At 40.2% G+C, this 17,363-nt stretch overlaps 1 protein-coding gene across 1 annotated transcript in view; it reads right to left on the reverse strand.

Moving 5' to 3' along the window:
- Positions 1–16,841, reverse strand: part of LOC132900015 (cytoplasmic dynein 1 intermediate chain 1) — a 98,212-nt gene extending 81,371 nt beyond the window's left edge. The window contains exons 1-4 of the mRNA XM_060942051.1: positions 16,798–16,841; positions 11,423–11,536; positions 11,119–11,233; positions 6,434–6,521 (exon numbers count right to left, since the gene is read on the reverse strand). Of these exons, the coding sequence (XP_060798034.1) occupies positions 6,434–6,521; positions 11,119–11,233; positions 11,423–11,530 (311 nt within the window). The 5' untranslated portion in view covers positions 11,531–11,536; positions 16,798–16,841. The remainder of the gene's footprint in view (positions 1–6,433; positions 6,522–11,118; positions 11,234–11,422; positions 11,537–16,797) is intronic.
- Positions 16,842–17,363: the final 522 nt, after the last annotated feature.

Genomic DNA, 17,363 nt, shown 5'->3' on the forward strand with positions numbered 1-17,363 from the left:
CACACTATTGTTGTTCAGTGTTCTCTTGATGGTGGATTCATGAACATTAACATTAGCCAATGTGAGAGAGGCCTTCAGTTGCTTAGAAGTTACCCTGGGGTCCTTTGTGACCTCGCCGACTATTACACGCCTTGCTCTTGGAGTGATCTTTGTTGGTCGACCACTCCTGGGGAGGGTAACAATGGTCTTGAATTTCCTCCATTTGTACACAATCTGTTTGACTATGGATTGGTGGAGTCCAAAATCTTTAGAGATGGTTTTGTAACCTTTTCCAGCCTGATGAGCATCAACAATGCTTTTTCTGACATCCTCAGAAATTTCCTTTGTTCGTGCCATGATACACTTCCACAAACGTGTTGTGAAGATCAGACTTTGATAGATCCCTGTTCTTTAAATAAAACAGGGTGCCCACTCCCACCTGATTGTCATCCCATTGATTGAAAACACCTGACTCTAATTTCACCTTCAAATTAACTGCTAATCCTAGAGGTTCACATACTTTTGCCACTCACAGATATGTAATATTGGATCATTTTCCTCAATAAATAAATGACCAAATATAATATTTTTGTCTCATTTGTTTAACCGGGTTCTCTTGATCTACTTTTAGGACCTGTGTGAAAATCTGATGATGTTTTGGGTCATATTTATGCAGAAATATAGAAAATTCTTAAGGGTTCACAAACTTTCAAGCACCACTGTATATCAACGCAAAGTTTCATATATGACAACAGGCATGAGTGGTATCTGCATTCCTGAAAGATGTATTTTAAATATAGATTTGTATTCATGAATACTGCAACAGCTTTCAAACACCTGGACCTGACTGCAAGAAATGTGTTGATAGCATGTTGCTAAAATCATATCTCCTCTTACTAGATTAATAATTTAAGAATTGTTTTAAAGATTTCACATAATCAACAATGACCTCCGTTTTTCTATTTTTTTCTCCCGCTAGTCAGAAAGTTAGATGCTAGCTAGCAAGCAAAGCTGCTTGATCTTGTAGCTATGGGAAGCTTTCATGAACACATGGGAGAAATGTATAACAGCAAGTTAACATTTGAGGTACAATTTTAGAAACCAGAAAACACAGGTTTCTGAAGGATAGCTAGATTTAGCATTAGCTATTATCCACGAGATCCTGCCACACATCTAGTGCTATGGCTGCCAGAAAAAAAAACTGGTTCCTTTTTCAGTCTGGTTTCTCGCTCATGTTGTCTCGGTTTTTCCTTGCCACCATCACCGCTGGCTTGTTCATTCGGGATCTAAATCCAAATCCAGATTTTTGTAAAGCTATGAGACAATGGCTATTGAAAAAAGCACTATGGAAATAAACTGAACTGACAAAATGCATTTCTGTTATATCCAAAAACAAAATAATGTATCTTTTGTCTATTTTTGGTTGCAGCGTTTTGTGGTTTATTTCTCTGGCTGTGATTAAGCAGCATCTTCTAATATGTCCATCAGACCATTTTAGTCAATGCCTGAACAACACAAAGCCTGTACAGGGACAAGTTGTGAAAGAGGAGTGTTGACCTTCTAAACTTCTGAGTAACCTTCAGTACAAATCATGAGTATGCTGATTATTCCTTCACTTCAACAAGCCCAGTCAAAAGGAAGTGTCAAAACACACGCACTATGGGATGACACTAGATTGTCATTCATGTTATTTTAAATGGCTCCAGTCTAACCATGCAAGAGCAATTGCTAAAGTCAAGGTTTGAGACAGTCTACAGCAGGCATCAGGCACATGTCACCTTGGGGAACAATGGAGACACATGAAGCTCCTCTAGTCATTCTTTCAGATACAGTGAGCAATTTTGCTTACAAAAATAGCAAACACAATTTGATGCAAAATCAGTTTATCATATCCGTACTTATAATATTATATATATTTAACAGTTATTCCATGAAATTGAGATGTACATGAGCTGATAGCCAATGAGGCGCATAATGCCGAGTTGGCTATAAGCCATGTACGACGAGATTGAGTGGAATAATGGTTTTATTCTATCCACATTCACTGGATTTTGAGAAACAGAGCATTTTTATTTTTATTATTTGCAAATTTGATAAATAAAATGTTTATACAAAACGTCCAAGAAAATAATTTCCACTTAGAATGTAAACAAACTGGCAAAATGGCAGTAGCAATTTGTGAAAAATGCTATAATAATAATAATAATAATAATTCTTGAAAAATAAAGAGAGATACGTTCTTAACAGGAAATACTTTTATTCCATATTTTCCTTGTGGTTTTTTTATTTTTTGGAGTTTTGTTTTCGAGTAGAGCTTTTATTTCATCCTTGGTTGGTTGAGCAACACGCTCCACCATTTTGTTTTTCTCTACTCATGGTATATGAGCTGATAGCCTAGTAATAGAGTAGCCAATCAGAGCGTGCGATTGCTCATATCCAGTGACCGTGGATAGAGTAATAATACATATATTAATGCCATTTGACCTAAGAGAGAATGAGAATGGGAAACTCTTATATATAAAAGTCATAACTCACTAAACATGTCATCGGTCAGAATTATATTCATAAGTTTCCGTTCATTTTTAGCACTCGTGTTACAATTCAAACCCATTGTCGATCCAGGAGCCACTACAACTTAACATCGGATTCCCTTTCACCTTATTACTGACTGCACCTCTTATCTGTTTTCTTCTCACTTGCTCTCACTTACTGAGGTTTTGCTACATTCCTGTCCATTTCCTCAGTATTACATCGCTAACTTGACCAGTTTGGGCTCCTTCTTTCGTCCATGATTGTTAGTTTGATTGCCGTGCATTATTCTGATCGAGTGACCCCTACCTGCCTTCTGTTTATGATTTTGTCTGCTGATTTAGTTTGAATAAAAAGCTCACACTTGCATCCTACTGCATCAACATCATGATAACTCAATGCATACAGTACCAGTCAAAGATTTGGCCACACCCATTATTATGAATGAGTAGGTGTGTCCAAACTTTTGACTGGTTCTGCATGAGACCACGGATTGCAATGTTTCGACCTCTATGGAAGCACGAATCACTCTAAAGATGGATTTAAGGTCCCATCCACCAGTGCAGTGTAGCGATACTGAGCACAACCTGGATCCCTACAGAGAGCAGTGACAGGGCTGAGCACAGCCATCATGTGTCACGCAGGCTTAATTACAGGTCTGTCTGGTGAATACAGTACAAGCAGTTCACCCTCTACTTCAGTCCTCACTTTTCCACACAACTCCGGGAAACACTTCAGTGAACTGAGAAAACTGAACACAACTCGAAAATGTCCTTCAACATCATGCTGTTATAGGGGAGATTTCCTCATGTTTATTATTTCAGGATGCACTCTGCTCCATTATCAACAATCATTCACTTAACCAGTTAGAAACAGTTAGATGAGTTGGGCTACACTGTCAAACCCACCTTTTCCTCAGTGTCCAGGTCTTCTTAAAGTATCTCTGCCAAAGTAAACTCTACTTTCTGCCTCGTGTGTGATTGTATGGAATGATACATGCTCCACGAGGATTTGTATTTGAATGTAATGTTTATTCTTTCTTTTGAAATGGTACAAGTCAAGGTGAATTCAATCAAACTGAATTCATATTCAATCAATCATTCAAATTGGTATATAAGGGTTTAAATTCAATTTTAAAGCGAGACGGCCTTTCGATTTCATAAAATCAGTGAAATTTAGTTCCATCTGAAATTTGGTCATTGTGATATACAGTGGTGCTTGAAAGTTTGTGAACCCTTTAGAATGTTCTATATTTCTGCATAAATATGACCTAAAACAACATCAAATTTTCACACAAGTCCAAAAAGCAGATAAAGAGAACCCAGTTAAACAAATGAGACAAAAATATTATACTTGGTCATTTATTTATTGAGGAAAATGATCCAATATTACATATCTGCGAGTGGCAAAAGTACTGTATGTAAACCTTTGCTTTCAGTATCTGGTGTGACCCCCTTGTGCAGCAATAACTGCAACTAAACGTTTGCGGTAACTGTTGATCAGTCCTGCACACTGGCTTGGAGGAATTTTAGCCCATTCCTCCGTACAGAACAGCTTCAACTCTGGGATGTGGTGGGTTTCCTCACATGAACTTCTCGCTTCAGGTCCTTCCACAACATTTCGATTGGATTAAGGTCAGGACTTTGACTTGGCCATTCCAAAACATTAACTTTATTCTTCTTTAACCATTCTTTGGTAGAATGACTTGTGTGCTTAGGGTCGTTGTCTTGCTGCATGACCAACCTTCTCTTGAGATTCAGTTCATGGACAGATGTCCTGACATTTTCCTTTAGAATTCACTGGTATAATTCAGAATTCATTGTTCCATCAATGATGACATGCCGTGCTGGCCCAGATGCAGCAAAACAGGCCCAAACCATGATACTACCACCACCATGTTTCACAGATGGGATAAGGTTCTTATGCTGGAATGCAGTTTTTTCCTTTCTCCAAACATAACGCTTCTCATTTAAACCAAAAAGTTCTATTTTGGTCTCATCCATCCACAAAACATTTTTCCAATAGCCTTCTGGCTTGGCCACATGATCTTTAGCAAACCGCAGACCAGCAGCAATGTTCTTTTTGGAGAGCAGTGGCTTTCTCCTTGCAACCCTGCCATGCACACCATTGTTGTTCAGTGTTCTCCTGATGGTGGACTCATGAACATTAGCCAATGTGAGAGAGGCCTTCAGTTGCTTAGAAGTTACCCTGGAGTCCTTTGTGACCTTGCCGACTATTAAACGCCTTGATCTTGCAGTGATCTTTGTTGGTCGACCACTCCTGGGGAGGGTAACAATGGTCTTGAATTTACGCCATTTGTACACAATCTGTCTGACTGTGGATTGGTGGAGTCCAAACTCTTAAGAGATGGTTTTGTAACCTTTTCCAGCCTGATGGGCATCAACAACACTTTTTCTGAGGTCCTCAGAAATCTCCTTTGTTCGTGCCATGATACACTTCCACAAACATGTGTTGTGAAGATCAGACTTTGATAGATCCCTGTTCTTTAAATAAAACAGGGTGCCCACTCACACCTGATTGTCATCCCATTGATTGAAAACACCTGACTCTAATTTCACCTTCAAATTAACTGCTAATCCTAGAGGTTCACATACTTTTGCCACTCACAGATATGTAATATTGGATCATTTTCCTCAATAAATAAATGAGCAAGTATAATATTTTTGTCTCATTTGTTTAACTGGTTTCTCTTTATCTAGTTTTAGGATTTGTGTGAAGATCTGATGATGTTTTAGGTCATATTTATGCAGAAATATAGAAAATTCTAAAGGGTTCACAAACTTTCAAGCACCACTGTATGTTTATTTCTGTAATATCTCACAAAATATCAGGCCATTTTGTGGCTAGAAGTTATTTAATTTGAGGGGATTCCCGAGCAAATAACGTGCATGAAATCGCTCACTTCATGCAGTCAAGCAGACAGAGGAAGTCCGGTGTGCCCACGCACAGGTTTACCTTCTTCTTCTTCTTTTGGGTTTTACGGCAGCTGGCATCCACAGTGCTGCATTACTGCCATCTACAGGTTTACCTTGACTGTGCATTGACAGTTACATCATTCTGTCGTGAAACGAACAGCTGATCACACCAGGGTGCTCGCTGATCATGAATAGGTTAAAAGATAGTATTTATGCATCTTGTCTAACTCACAGCACCATTTTGATCGTCCTTCATCTTTCAATAATTCTCCGATATTGTTCCATTTTCAAGTTAATCTGCTTATGACTTGTTTAATTAGTCATTTGAGTTCATCTACTTTCTTTATAAATTGTTGAATAATAAAAACTTGCTTTTTTTGCTGTATATGACTGAATTCATTGAGTGAATCTAAAAATAAAACCCAATTATTTTTGGAACTACTCAAGACGTCTTGCAAATGGACAACTACAAATGGCAGAAACAAAGCTAGGAACTACAGGACACACATTCAAAAGCACATACACTGAGTCTTACCTATATCTGTTGATCCCATTCAAAAAGACAGAGAAACAGAGGAATTGGTTAAAAAATGAAAAAGAGCTTAAATAAACTATATCCTTCTTTCTTCCGCGATAACCTTTCAGAGAGCATCCTTCATTTATGCTATGATGTAATAGTCGTAATGAAAACAAAACATTACGATAGCTAACTGGTTTACGTCTCTCTGTTTGATATACAGACTGACATCTCGATCACATTAATCAGGGGCGTACAAAATAAAGCACTATTCTGTACTGTGGTGTGGTAATGAAGCGGATGAAAGGTTAGAAAGGAGAATTCTGATTGCGATTTATAACATAATATGACATTACTAAAAAATAAGCAAATAATGATGTATTTGCAGATGAAGTGGTTTCAGATAAAAGTGTTAAGTGATAATCAGTGATATGGATAGTTAAGTTGATGAAGATGTAAGGGAGAGACGTACCTGCCCACAGTGGCTCCTTCCACGGAGTCCTGACTCCCCGTCTCACTCGGTGTGCTCATTGATTTTGATGGAGACATTTGTGTTGGGACTAAAACACAAAGAATATATTACCCAAAGGTTAATTAAATAACACCTATATCATAAGATGTTGTTTATAATATCCTGACCAGTTATAGAATAGCATACAATAAATGCATATTGAGATGTATGCATAGCATGGCAACAATCACCAACTCTAGTTATTAGCAGATCTCTCCACTAGGTGGCTCTAGAACTGCACTGAACAATCTATTCACAAATATTTATAGCAAATTCTAATGTACAATTTAATGTACCATAAAGAATCAATATACTGTAAATTAGAGCTGTACAATATGGACAAAAATAGCTGTGGTTCTATTGATGTACACTGCCATGACAGTAGGCCTTGAAATATGTTAAAACAAACTGAAGAACCGGTCATGTGTCCCAGTTTAAAATGGGTCTACATTAATTAATTTGAACAAATTATTCATTTATTTATTTTTACATTTATCAAAAGTCTTATCTGGAACCTCTGAGATAGTGAAAGGACTCTTATGGATGATTCCACAATTAAGGTACCATTTACAGTATGTCCCACTGATATTACATTTACAAATATGTGTATAAAGTACAGCTGGAGTTAAGACCACCATAGCCAACATGAGCTGTTGGAGCATGGTGTAAATGAAATCTCTTAAAGAAAATTACCATATCAAAAAATGTTTTAAAAGTAGAAACTTTCAAAACCATTTTATTAGTCAATGAAAATTATATTTTCAGAGTTGCAGGTATATGCGTAGACCATAATTACAACTGATATACAACCCCGATTCCAAAAAAGTTGGGACAAAGTACAAATTGTAAATAAAAACGGAATGCAATAATTTATAAATCTCAAAAACTGATATTGTATTCACAATAGACAAAATATCATATGTCGAAAGTGAGACATTTTGAAATTTCATGACAGCAACACATCTCAAAAAAGTTGGGACAGGGGCAATAAGAGGCTGGAAAAGTTAAAGGTACAAAAAAGGAACAGCTGGAGGACCAAATTGCAACTCATTAGGTCAATTGGCAATAGGTCATTAACATGACTGGGTATAAAAAGAGCATCTTGGAGTGGCAGCGGCTCTCAGAAGTAAAGATGGGAAGAGGATCACCAATCCCCCTAATTCTGCGCCGACAAATAGTGGAGCAATATCAGAAAGGAGTTCGACAGTGTAAAATTGCAAAGAGTTTGAACATATCATCATCTACAGTGCATAATATCATCAAAAGATTCAGAGAATCCGGAAGAATCTCTGTGCGTAAGGGTCAAGGCCGGAAAACCATACTGGGTGCACGTGATCTTTGGGCCCTTAGACGGCACTGCATCACATACAGGCATGCTTCTGTATTGGAAATCACAAAATGGGCTCAGGCATATTTCCAGAGAACATTATCTATGAACACAATTCACCGTGCCATCCGCCGTTGCCAGCTAAAACTCTGTAGTTCAAAGAAGAAGCCGTATCTAAACATGATCCAGAAGTGCAGACGTCTTCTCTGGGCCAAAGCTCATTTAAAATGGACTGTGGCAAAGTGGAAAACTGTTCTGTGGTCAGACGAATCAAAATTTGAAGTTCTTTGTGGAAATCAGGGACGCCGTGTCATTCGGACTAAAGAGGAGAAGGATGACCCAAGTTGTTATCAGCGCTCAATTCAGAAGCCTGCATCTCTGATGGTATGGGGTTGCATTAGTGCGTGTTGCATGGGCAGCTTACACATCTGGAAAGACACCATCAATGCTGAAAGGTATATCCAGGTTCTAGAGCAACATATGCTCCCATCCAGACGACGTCTCTTTCAGGGAAGACCTTGCATTTTCCAACATGACAATGCCAAACCACATACTGCATCAATTACAGCATCATGGCTGCGTAGAAGAAGGGTCCGGGTACTGAACTGGCCAGCCTGCAGTCCAGATCTTTCACCCATAGAAAACATTTGGCGCATCATAAAACAGAAGATACGACAAAAAAGACCTAAGACAGTTGAGCAACTAGAATCCTACATTAGACAAGAATGGGTTAACGTTTCTATCCCTAAACTTGAGCAACTTGTCTCCTCAGTCCCCAGACGTTTACAGACTGTTGTAAAGAGAAAAGGGGATGTCTCACAGTGGTAAACATGGCCTTGTCCCAACTTTTTTGAGATGTGTTGTTGTCATGAAATTTAAAATCACCTAATTTTTCCCTTTAAATGATACATTTTCTCAGTTTAAACATTTGATATGTCATCTATGTTCTATTCTGAATAAAATATGGAATTTTGAAACTTCCACATCATTGCATTCCGTTTTTATTTACAATTTGTACTTTGTCCCAACTTTTTTGGAATCGGGGTTGTATGCTAATATTTATGAAATTTGCATTGTCATATAGTGCATTACCACATGACACACTACAGTGTAGTACACTGACCACAAAACACTTTATATCAATAAATTATTACTATTTCAGCCACCGCAATCTGAGCTCCTGCTCAGAACATTCAAAGTACATATAAGACAGTGACTATACCCAGGTAAACTGAGGGAATGTCAGTGGCCACTTAAGACAGAGCTTAATACCAAGATAACTATAAACAAAGACTGCAAGAGTTGCATGTCTATAATACAAAGTCAGTAACTGCAATCTGAGCTCCCAAACTGGCACATGTCCCATGTACATACACAGGGTATAGTGAGTACAGGGATACCCTATTAATGAATACGAGCAGTAGCCGGACAGCCAGCACGCGTGTACGCAGTAAGCCTGCTGCAGCGTCTTATTTTGGCTTGTGAACATGCGTGTTAATGATACCATAAACATAAAAGGATGGCGCACACCCTTTACATGTATTCTACAGTGCATTCCAGGAATGCATATATGTTATTTACCAGCTGGGAGGTCCGTATCGTGAAATACCGTGACCGAGGTCTTGAAAGTACTGACCGAGGCCCTCTGGGCCGAGGTCACGGTATTTCACCATACGGACCGACCTTAAGCTGGTAAATAATATATATTTTTTCTTTACCAAATTCTAACAGAAAACGAGAGCGCCCGAAAGGGAAAACCGAGCCGAGCCGCCATTTTGAATCCTCATTCATGGCTGTAATGCAAATCGCTTCCTCCTCGGTATACAAGTGCACTTCCATGGCAGGAAAAAAAACAAAAAACTACATTTTGCCGCCTATGTAGTCCCCTATTTATACAAAATTGAGTCATTCAGGATTCAGTCATGTTTTTGCTCGGTGTTGAAGAAGAGATTGTACTGGTTTAAAGTTTTTACCTAACATAATATTATGTATTAGGATAACATGGTCCAAAATGGGTCTCATTAACTAATGAGATCAAACTGTTAGCAAGTTAGAGGTTTTTAGCTTTCTCCTGAAATGTTTTCTTTTATTTTGTCTTCCTCAGGGTAGTAAAACTCGCTTTCGCTGTGAACACTATCGTTATCACTATCCATGATGTAAAATTAATGCCATTTTGAATCCTCATTCACGGCTGTAATGCAAATGGATTTCTCCTTGGTATACAAGTGCACTTCCATGGCACGAAAAAAAAACTACATTTTGCTGCCTATGTAGTCCCATATTTACACAAATAGGAGTCATTCAGGATTCAGCCATGTTTTTGCTCGGTGTTAGCAAATTACAGGTTTTTAGCTTTCTCCTGAAATGTTTTCTTTTATTTCTTCTTCCTCAGGGTAGTAAAACTTGCTTTCGCTGTGAACACTGTTGTTATCGCTATCCATGCTGTAAAATTAATACTATTCTCCTGAGAAATGCTGGCAAAAATTTATAAGATTTTTGATAATCTTATAAATAAAGCTTATAAAAAAAGATAAATGTTGACAAAAAATGCTACTATGTTTGTTGTTGTTGTGAACGAGCGAGTCGCCAGAGGTCCATAACCGGGGTCCGTAACGTAGGATACAGATCCGCTCGCCAGCCAATCAGAGCGCAGGATTTGGACCGCCAAAAAAATAAAGGTTGTTATTATGTCGATGCACGAAGTTCCCACCCCCCGTTAAAATCCAACAGGACTCATCCAGCTTGCTTTTCACTACATTCATGTCACGAGTGAAAAAATCTAACCTAGGAACCTACTATTAAATATACATTTATACCATAAACTCTTCAGCTAATTATTTATTTTTTAAAACCTTATTAATTAAATTGAAAACGGCGGGCATATCTCAATATCTGCAATACAACCAAGTCACAATTCCAAGTAGCCATGTACTAAAACTTTTTTTTTTTTGGACCGGGGTGGGTAGGTGCGTCCCCCCTTAAATCTGCGCTGGGGGCAAAGTCAAGTCTGAGTCCAAATGAAAGTAAGACTGAGTCAAGATTGAGACAAACAGCTTAAAACATTAGCAAAACCAACAGTTTCTCTGTTGACCAACAGTTAAATTTTTTTCTCCTGTCCCAGCCCACTAGATCTACACTTTACCCTGAAAGAACATCATTAAACTATTTCAGAAATGCAATCCTGACCAGATAAAGTAGTCACATGGATGGATGGATGGATGGATGGATGGATGGATGGATGGATGGATGGATGAGACTTTGACTTTTCTGTGAAGTGAGTTAGATGCTGAGTGATTGTTTCATTGATGATTAGCTGCACCTAATGGTGGTTCAGGGGAGATTCCAATACTCTGGAGCAGCGCCTCAGTCTCTCTGCGCTTACGGTCCAAATCGGAGTCCTCAGGAGCAGCTTCTGCCTTCTGTTGTGTTTCAGACTGTGAAAGGTCACATACAAATTCACACACATCCAAGACAAGTTTCTACATCAACCCTTTAAATTCAGCTTGTTATTCAGTTATTTAGTCAAAGTAATGCATATTACTCAGTAACTGCTATGACTTATTCAGTAACTACAGGGAACCTAATATTCTGTAAAACTAATAAACTGTCTTCACAGTCCTTACCTCCTTTTTCTTTTTCTCTTCCTCTTTTCGTTTTTTCTCCTCCCTGATTTGAGCTAGACGCTGCTTTTTGCGTTCCAGCTCAGCTTTTAGGTCACTCTTGTCAGCCATTTTGATCTGAAATGTTAGCAGAAGAGACAGAAGAGACTAGCTCGTGGTGCTTCTCATTCAAATTAATTTTCAGACTTACCAAATGAAAGCCTATTTGTATGGGACATGCCAATCCCAATCTATCCATTTTTGATATGATTCAGATACCAGAGCTCTAAATATTGGCTGATGCCTGACACTGATTCATTCCTGACATCCCATTGCTCCATTTCAGCCTTTCAGGTGGTCTCAGAGTACTGCTTTTGCGGATATGTGAACATGATAAAAAACTCGGACTTCTCTAAAGCGGCCCAAAAAGAGACTAAATCTAGAGACGGGCTGAGTGGGATTTGTTTGTGGTTCATCCTGCTCACTGAAACTAGGACATCCCTGTTTATGGCATTTAGGGTACATTTATGTGCAATCTAATAATCCTCTTCTAAAATTTCCTTAATTCTTGCATTTAAACAATTTCATTAAACATTCTCAGAAGATAATGGGACTACACATAGGGACATGCCCAAATTTGTTGAAGTACAATAATGTGTCATGTTTTGGGTTGACAGGGTGGCTGGTAGTTCCAATGAATCTAGCTCCACAATGCTGAATTGTTTGGCCTGTTTCAGTACTAGGGAACTTTTTCACTATGAAACATTGTAATGCATACAAGGAGATTGGATGTGAATGTGTCCCAGATATTCAAATGCAGCATTATCCTAATACTTCTGGCCATCAGCTTCCATGCACACACATATGGTAAGACTTTTAATTGGAATGTCTGTCCATGGAAGGCAAATCTCAGAAAGCATTGGACAGAGCCACATGAACAAGTCTTGTTGTTGAAGGACATGAATAACTTCTGGCCACCTTAACATAAGGCTTTTAGTAACCACTTCAACCCTAACAAAAATCTACAGTTGGATGAAGAAAACTAAACTTCTTGTTCTAAGCTGTGGGGGTCTACCCTACACTTTCAGTCATGCCACTGTACAAGAAGAAAGAAACTTCCTGGAACAGAGCAGGAATTATGATGAGGCCCTGAACCCCAAAAAGGTTGGGTTCTGATGAGTGACTGAAGTTTGTACCCCAGCGACACTGTCTTCAGTGTGATGTAATGGCTGCCCAGTGGGCAGTTTTCAGCTGTAAGGCCTTTTCAATGGCAACCCCATCCTTCATGAGAAATGTTAGACTACAGTATGTAATTTCATTCATTGGCTCAAACTACAGTGATGCTTGAAAGTTTGTGAACCCTTTAGAATTTTCTATATTTCTGCATAAATATGACCTAAAACAACATCAGATTTTCACACAAGTCCTAAACGTAGATTAAGAGAACCCAGTTAAACAAATGAGACAAAAATATTATACTTGGTCATTTATTTATTGAGGTGGCACGGTGGTGTAGTGGCTAGCGCTGTCGCCTCACAGCAAGAAGGTCCGGGTTCGAGCCCCGTGGCCAGCGAGGGCCTTTCTGTGCGGAGTTTGCATGTTCTCCCCGTGTCCGTGTGGGTTTCCTCTGGGTGCTCCGGTTTCCCCCACAGTCCAAAGACATGCAGGTTAGGTTAACTGGTGACTCTAAATTGACCATATGTAGGTGTGAATGTGAGTGTGAATGGTTGTCTGTGTCTATGTGTCAGCCCTGTGATGACCTGGCGACTTGTCCAGGGTGTACCCCGCCTTTCGCCTGTAGTCAGCTGGGATAGGCTCCAGCTTGCCTGCGACCCTGTAGAACAGGATAAAGCGGCTAGAGATAATGAGATGAGATTTATTTATTGAGAAAAATGATCCAATATTACATATCTGTGAGTGGCAAAAGTATGTGAACCTTTGCTTTCAGTATCTGGTGTGAACCCCTGGTGCAGCAATAACTGCAACTAAACGTTTCTGGTAACTGTTGATCAGTCCTGCACACCGGCTTGGAGGAATTTTAGCCCATTCCTCCGTACAAACCATGATACTACCACCACCATGTTTCACAGATGGATAAGGTTCTTATGCTGGAATGCAGTGTTTTCCTTTCTCCAAACATAACGCTTCTCATTTAACCAAAAAGTTCTATTTTGGTCTCATCTGTCCACAAAACATTTTTCCAATAGCCTTCTGGCTTGGCCACGTGATCTTTAGCAAACTGCAGACCAGCAGCAATGTTCTTTTTGGAGAGCAGTGGCTTTCTCCTTGCAACCCTGCCATGCACACCATTGTTGTTCAGTGTTCTCCTGATGGTGGACTCATGAACATTAGCCAATGTGAGAGAGGCCTTCAGTTGCTTAGAAGTTACCCTGGGGCCCTTTGTGACCTTGCCGACTATTACACGCCTTGCTCTTGGAGTGATCTTTGTTGGTCGACCACTCCTGGGGAGGGTAACAATGGTCTTGAATTTCCGCCATTCGTACACAATCTGTCTGACTGTGGATTGGTGGAGTCCAAACTCTTTAGAGATGGTTTTGTAACCTTTTCCAACCTGATGAGCATCAACAACACTTTTTCTGAGGGCCTCAGAAACCTCCTTTATTCGTGCCATGATACACTTCCACAAACATGTGCTGTGAAGATCAGACTTTGATAGATCCCTGTTCTTTAAATAAAACAGGGTGCCCACTCACACCTGATTGTCATCCCATTGATTACAAACACCTGACTCTAATTTCACCTTCCAATTAACAGCTAATCCTAGAGGTTCACATACTTTTGCCACTCACAGATATGTAATATTGGATCATTTTCCTCAATAAATAAATGAGCAGGGCGGCACGGTGGTGTAGTGGTTAGCGCTGTCGCCTCACAGCAAGAAGGTCCTGGGTTCGAGCCCCGGGGCTGGCGAGGGCCTTTCTGTGTGGAGTTTGCATGTTCTCCCCGTGTCCGCGTGGGTTTCCTCCGGGTGCTCCGGTTTCCCCCACAGTCCAAAGACATGCAGGTTAGGTTAACTGGTGACTCTAAATTGACCGTAGGTGTGAATGTGAGTGTGAATGGTTGTCTGTGTCTATGTGTCAGCCCTGTGATGACCTGGCGACTTGTCCAGGGTGTACCCCGCCTTTCGCCCGTAGTCAGCTGGGATAGGCTCCAGCTTGCCTGCAACCCTGTAGAAGGATAAAGCGGCTAGAGATAATGAGATGAGAAATAAATGAGCAAGTATAATATTTTTGTCTCATTTGTTTAACTGGGTTCTCTTTATCTACTTTTAGGACTTGTGTGAAAATCTGATGATGTTTTAGGTCATATTTATGCAGAAATATAGAACATTCTAAAGGGTTCACAAACTTTCAAGCACCACTGTAGATATAAAATATTATCCAGTCAGAAAAAGTCAAAATCTTTCAATCTCTTGCTCGAATTACTGTAGGTACTTGTAGCACACCACATATTTATGTTTTGCGTTTAATACTAGCACTGTCTAGGAGTCTTTTCTATAGGCTTAACAAAATTTACCTTCCATACTCACTTTCCTTTAATAAAGCACTCACATTGTGCCCAGTCAGTATGTTCCTGTTGTTATTCTGTATCATTTTGTTAATTGTGTGGCAATAATATGGTACTTGTTAATCTTTTGACTACCAGCATTCATAACTACTATTTGTTATATTACATCGGTGGCATTTAGCAGATGCTCTCAGAGCGATATACAACATGCCCAGAGCAGCCTGGTGAGCAGTTAGGGGTTAGGTGCCTTGCTCAAGGGCACTTCAGCCATTCTTGCTGGTCCAGGGAATCAAACCAGCAACATTTTGGTCCCAAAGCTGCTTCTCTAACCATTAGGCCTCGGCTTCCCCCTTTGTTAATACAAAAGTACTTTATTATAATATATGCATCAGGGGGCGGCACGGTGGTGTAGTGGTTAGCGCTGTCGCCTCACAGCAAGAAGGTCCGGGTTCGAGCCCCGTGGCCGGCGAGGGCCTTTCTGTGCGGAGTTTGCATGTTCTCCCCGTGTCCGCATGGGTTTCCTCCGGGTGCTCCGGTTTCCCCCACAGTCCAAAGACATGCAGGTTAGGTTAACTGGTGACTCTAAATTGACCGTAGGTGTGAATGTGAGTGTGAATGGTTGTCTGTGTCTATGTGTCAGCCCTGTGATGACCTGGCGACTTGTCCAGGGTGTACCCCGCCTTTCGCCCGTAGTCAGCTGGGATAGGCTCCGGCTTGCCTGCGACCCTGTAGAACAGGATAAAGCGGCTAGAGATAATGAGATATGCATCAGGTAGTAACTTTCATTAAGTTATTTTAATCTTTGCTTTGGTATTTGTTGGCACGGTGGTATAGCAGGTAGCGCTGCCCCCTCACAGCTTCAGGATCCACAGTTTGATCTTGAGCTCGGGTTAATGCTTGTGCCAGTTTTCACACTCTCTCCCTGTGTCTGTGTGGGTTCTCCAGTTTCCTCCCACCTCTCTTAAACATGCCTGTAGGTGGATTAGGTATGATAAATCGCCACATGTCAGTGTGTGTGCCTGTTGATCTGCAATGACACTGATCTGGTTTACCAACCAGGCTGTATTCCCACTTCCCGTCCAGTGTTCCTGGGATACACTCCGGATCAACCACAACCCTGACCAGGACAAAGCGCTTACTGACAGTGCATGGGTGTTTCGTATATGAATGCTCGGCCTGATCATTCCAGATGACTTATGACACAGCAAATACTTTCGGTATGACACATGACACAGCAAATCTGGTCTGAAACATGAGATAAAATGGTGTTATATTACTTTCAAGCACTGCATTAATTACTAGAAGCAGGGTGAATGTTTACAGGTATTAAAGATGAAAAAACAAAATGCATCATATCATGGATGAACGTAGCAACATGACCAAAATTATTTTTTTAAATAATAATAAACAACAACAACAGGGCAGGGTAACAAAATAAGAGCACTTATTGAACAAGTGTATAAAAAATACTGTTAAGACATAGGCAGGTCTGACTGGAAGGATAATGGACATTTCTACAATAAGGGCTTTATCACAGCCTACAGCAAGCCCTGTGAATGGGTGGTAAGGCAGACTAGTCATAGACAGACGTGATATCAATATTATTTTAATGTCCCTGCTTTGAGAAACTAGAAATATTTTATTGCATTGGAAAAAAAAAAAAGATGCTAACTGCTAACAGGAGGTAGCTCATTCAGCCAATGACGTCATGCTCCATAGTCAAATACAAGGACACCCAGATGCAGGAACATAATCTATAATATAAGCAAATGAAACGCATGCATATGGTTTAAATAGAAGGAAATGGTCTATCAATGATTATCTGACATCAGTAATCATGCTGAGACGTTTACATGCCTGTGACAGCTCACCTGATGGATGGATGGATGGATGGATGGATGCTGCCCCTCTGAAGATGCTGTATCACTGCTTGTTGTTACTGTATACAATCCTGCATCCGTTACAGCGCTCACCTTAAAACATCCTGGAGCTGAGCATCATTTGTAACAAATGCATACCGGCTACATGATAACCGACTGGAATTCGCTTTCAATTTCAGGCGGTGGGTTTTATTTCTTTTTTTTTTTCTTCTCTCATATAAGCATCTTGCGCCCTTTCTCTGTTTCACAAGGCAGGAAGCAGCAGGACCACCTCTCCCCTAATACCAGCTGGTAAATCTCGGCTTGTCTACACTGCCCCCTAGCGGAAGTCTAGGGGATTTTCACAGCAGTGTTGCCCAATCCTGATCTTGGAGATCCATTGTGCTCGAGGTTGCCAGATTTGTTTTTGTTTGTTTTCATCTCATCTCATCTCTAGCCGCTTTATCCTTCTACAGGGTCGCAGGCAAGCTGGAGCCTATCCCAGCTGACTACGGGCGAAAGGCGGGGTACACCCTGGACAAGTCGTCAGGTCATCACAGGGCTGACACATAGACACA

This window comes from Neoarius graeffei, chromosome 16, assembly GCF_027579695.1.
Source record: "Neoarius graeffei isolate fNeoGra1 chromosome 16, fNeoGra1.pri, whole genome shotgun sequence".
In the NCBI taxonomy this organism is placed as follows: domain Eukaryota; kingdom Metazoa; phylum Chordata; class Actinopteri; order Siluriformes; family Ariidae; genus Neoarius; species Neoarius graeffei.